A 2,847-nucleotide genomic window follows, 5' to 3' on the forward strand; every position below is an offset into this window, starting at 1 on the left:
CCCCGACAGCGCCGCCGCACAGAGCCGGTGCCGCACGAGGCGCAGCTGCAGAACGTACTTTGGGAATTGCAGCGCCGGCGCACCAGCCACCCGTTTCTCCAGCTCGTTGCCAACCACTCGCGCGGTGTCGCCGCACTCCCGTAGGAGCGCCGCCACACCACGCCGCTTGCACCCAGCAATCGTCTGACACGCCGCGACGTCGAGCAGCGCATTACACAAAAGTTCCTTCAGAGAGGCCACCGACAGGGCGGCGACGGCTCCACCACGACCCGCGTCATGTGGCTGGTGCTGCTTCGACAGTTGACCCCTCGCAACGAGCAGCGCAGCATCGGCGCACGCGCTGCGATGGAGCTCGACGCGGAGCGCAGTGAGACGCTCCCGCCACTCGCGGACAAACTCCCCCGCGGGCTTTGCACCACGGCTGTTCCACCGCTGCGTACCTCTCTTGAGAACTTCCGCGTACGTCGGCTGCCGCACGTTGCTGCTCTCTATCACAGCGGAGCCCGCTGCTTCTGAAACAGGTGTTGCGTCGTTAGGCACCGCAACATTGTCCACATCTTCCTCCTGCGCCTTCGCCAGCTCGGCCGATAAGTCACGTGGCGGCAGTGTGCCCGCCGATTTCCCACTGCGTGCTTGTTTCGGCGGTAGTGGCGGCGGCTCCGTCGACACAGGAACCATGCGGCCACGAGGCGTGCGGGGCACCCCTTTTGCAGCAGCCACCGCGATGAAGAGCGTCTGGTCAGCCTGGCAGGTGTCCTGCACCTGCTCACACAGAGGAAGTACCGCCGTGACACGCCAAAGAAACGCAGCCCCAACGTCGAGACCGCTATCAGCCGGCGCCAACCACTGCAGCCGCCACACTGCCGTGCGGGTCGCCTCAGCAACGAAGCACGTCGGCGACTGCTGCAAGAAGGAAATAACGTCGGCCCACGTGGCCTCTGTGGCCGACGCAAAGGCGACGTCCACACCTTCGGGCAGTCCGGTGCCCGACGATATGCTCTGCAGTCGAATGATCTGGACCTCACTCAGTGGGCTCGGGCGGGCCGCGAGAAGGATGCTGCAGAGATACATGCTGCTTGTGGAGATAAGTTGGAACTGCCGAGGAAAAAGAGGAATCTGGGGCTTCAGAAATAGAGCCTCCTGCCGTTCCAACAGCTGCGCATGTTTTGCCGACGCCGTCTGGGAGGCCAAAGAGGCCAACGGTGACTCGGACTGGGCGCGTGATGCCCCGTCCCTCTTTTCCGTCACCGTCGCCGTTGTTCCCTGCGCGAGAGCATCCGGCGTGAGGGTGCACTGCCACATCCCGGACGACGGGGACTTGATGAAGCCGTCGCCGCGCGATTGCATGCCGTTGGCGAACGCGAGCACTCGTGGCATCTTTGACGGAGAGGCGAAGAGAATACGCTTGGGGGATTCCTTTGTTTTGTTGTCTCCTACACAAAGGGACGCCGCCAGCAAGCAAACAAAAAAAAAAAAANAAAAAAAAAAAAAGAGAGAAGCAAGGAGAGAAGAATTCAAAAACAAAAACACACAAAAAAAAGAAAAGAGATGATGGTTCCCGTTGAAGCCACACCAAACAACAACAAAGACGACAACAATGAAACAGTACCGGCAGTTCAGAGTGGCAAACAGTATGTCTTCACTACGGGGACTCCATCACCAGAGCGTGGCGCAATAGATAGTCAAGCAGCAGCTGCGGGTAGAAGCGACGAAAGACGGATAGTGGCATACTGTACAGCTTGATGTTGCGTTCCCAGTCTTCATTACCACCGCCACCACCACCACCACTGCTGCTGCTGCATCCGTTGCCCTCTGCGAGAAAGTAGCGCACGACAAATTGGTCCCGCTGCCCCCGCACGAGCTCCTGCGTCGTGTGTGCAAGCACACTGTTGAAGTTACAGCGGGCCCGCAGGTTCTCTGCCTCTTCAGAACCAATAAGCGGTTCAAAGCTCGTGACTACGCCGTACGCCTGTCCGCTCTTCACAAGCGCCGCCGGGGCGATGCCGTGTATCTCTATACTTCCCGCGTCGTGGCATGCGTCGCTGGCATCGCCCAGTTCAAACTGGAGCGCCGCCGGCGTGCGGCGCACCGCACTGGCGCAGGTGTGCATGAAGCTGACCGCGTGCTGTTCGCGCCAGCACTTCTCCAGCAGCAGTGCGGGGTCGCACGCCGGCTCGTGCTCCTGCTGCCCCTGCGGCTTCTTCTTCTTTGTCGGGTTTAGTCCACGCGAGGCGACATCCGTCAGCACCCGCTCACCCAACGCCACGACCGACGCCTCCCCGCCNCCGCCACTATTATTGCTGTTGCTGCGGTGCACGACAATGGCGTGCAGCGGCGGTGACGACGAACTCTCCGCCGCGGGGCTCGCGTCCCTCGCACGCTTTGACGGCACCACGCGGCTCCCCGCCCACGTGGCAATGCGCCGGAGCGCCGTGCCGCTTTCACGGGCATCGACTTCCGCGACGAGGGACGCACACGACGCGACGAGGTTGCCGCGCGGCTCCCACGTGTCGCAGAGACGGTCGTAGCCCTCCCACTGCACGCAGTACTCGACAGCGCCGTCGTCGGGGTTCACGCGGCGGCCGCCGATGCCGCTGACGTTGTAGTGCCGCATGCCTGGGAGTGCCGCTGCACACTGTGTGGGTATATATATATATATATATATATATATGTGTGTGTGTGTGTGTGTATAAGTGTGGGAGTACCCACACACCTCCTTTCTTTCCTTCTCGGTTCTCCCTACTCTTCCTCTGTGTACCCTTGGCACGCCACGACGGCAACAACAACGGTAGCAGCAAACAAAAGCAGCAAACACAAAGCAAGAGTATGCGCTCAACGTGGCGTCCC

At 61.0% G+C, this 2,847-nt stretch overlaps 2 protein-coding genes across 2 annotated transcripts; both read right to left on the minus strand.

Annotated features, from left to right (window-relative positions):
• DQ04_14351000 (hypothetical protein) lies at positions 1-1,377 on the minus strand (the record flags this gene model as incomplete). The annotated part of the gene is made up of 1 exon (XM_009317122.1): positions 1-1,377. A coding segment is annotated over one exon (1,377 nt), but the record flags the coding sequence as incomplete, so codon positions are not given.
• Positions 1,378-1,642: 265 nt separating this feature from the next.
• On the minus strand, positions 1,643-2,614 carry DQ04_14351010 (hypothetical protein; the record flags this gene model as incomplete). The annotated part of the gene is made up of 1 exon (XM_009317123.1): positions 1,643-2,614. The coding sequence occupies one exon, from the start codon at positions 2,612-2,614 to the stop codon at positions 1,643-1,645; it is 972 nt and encodes a 323-aa protein (XP_009315398.1).
• Between the last annotated feature and the right edge of the window lie 233 nt (positions 2,615-2,847).

The sequence above is a fragment of the Trypanosoma grayi genome, assembly GCF_000691245.1.
Source record: "Trypanosoma grayi strain ANR4 Tgr_1435_V1, whole genome shotgun sequence".
Taxonomy (NCBI): Eukaryota; Euglenozoa; class Kinetoplastea; order Trypanosomatida; family Trypanosomatidae; genus Trypanosoma; species Trypanosoma grayi.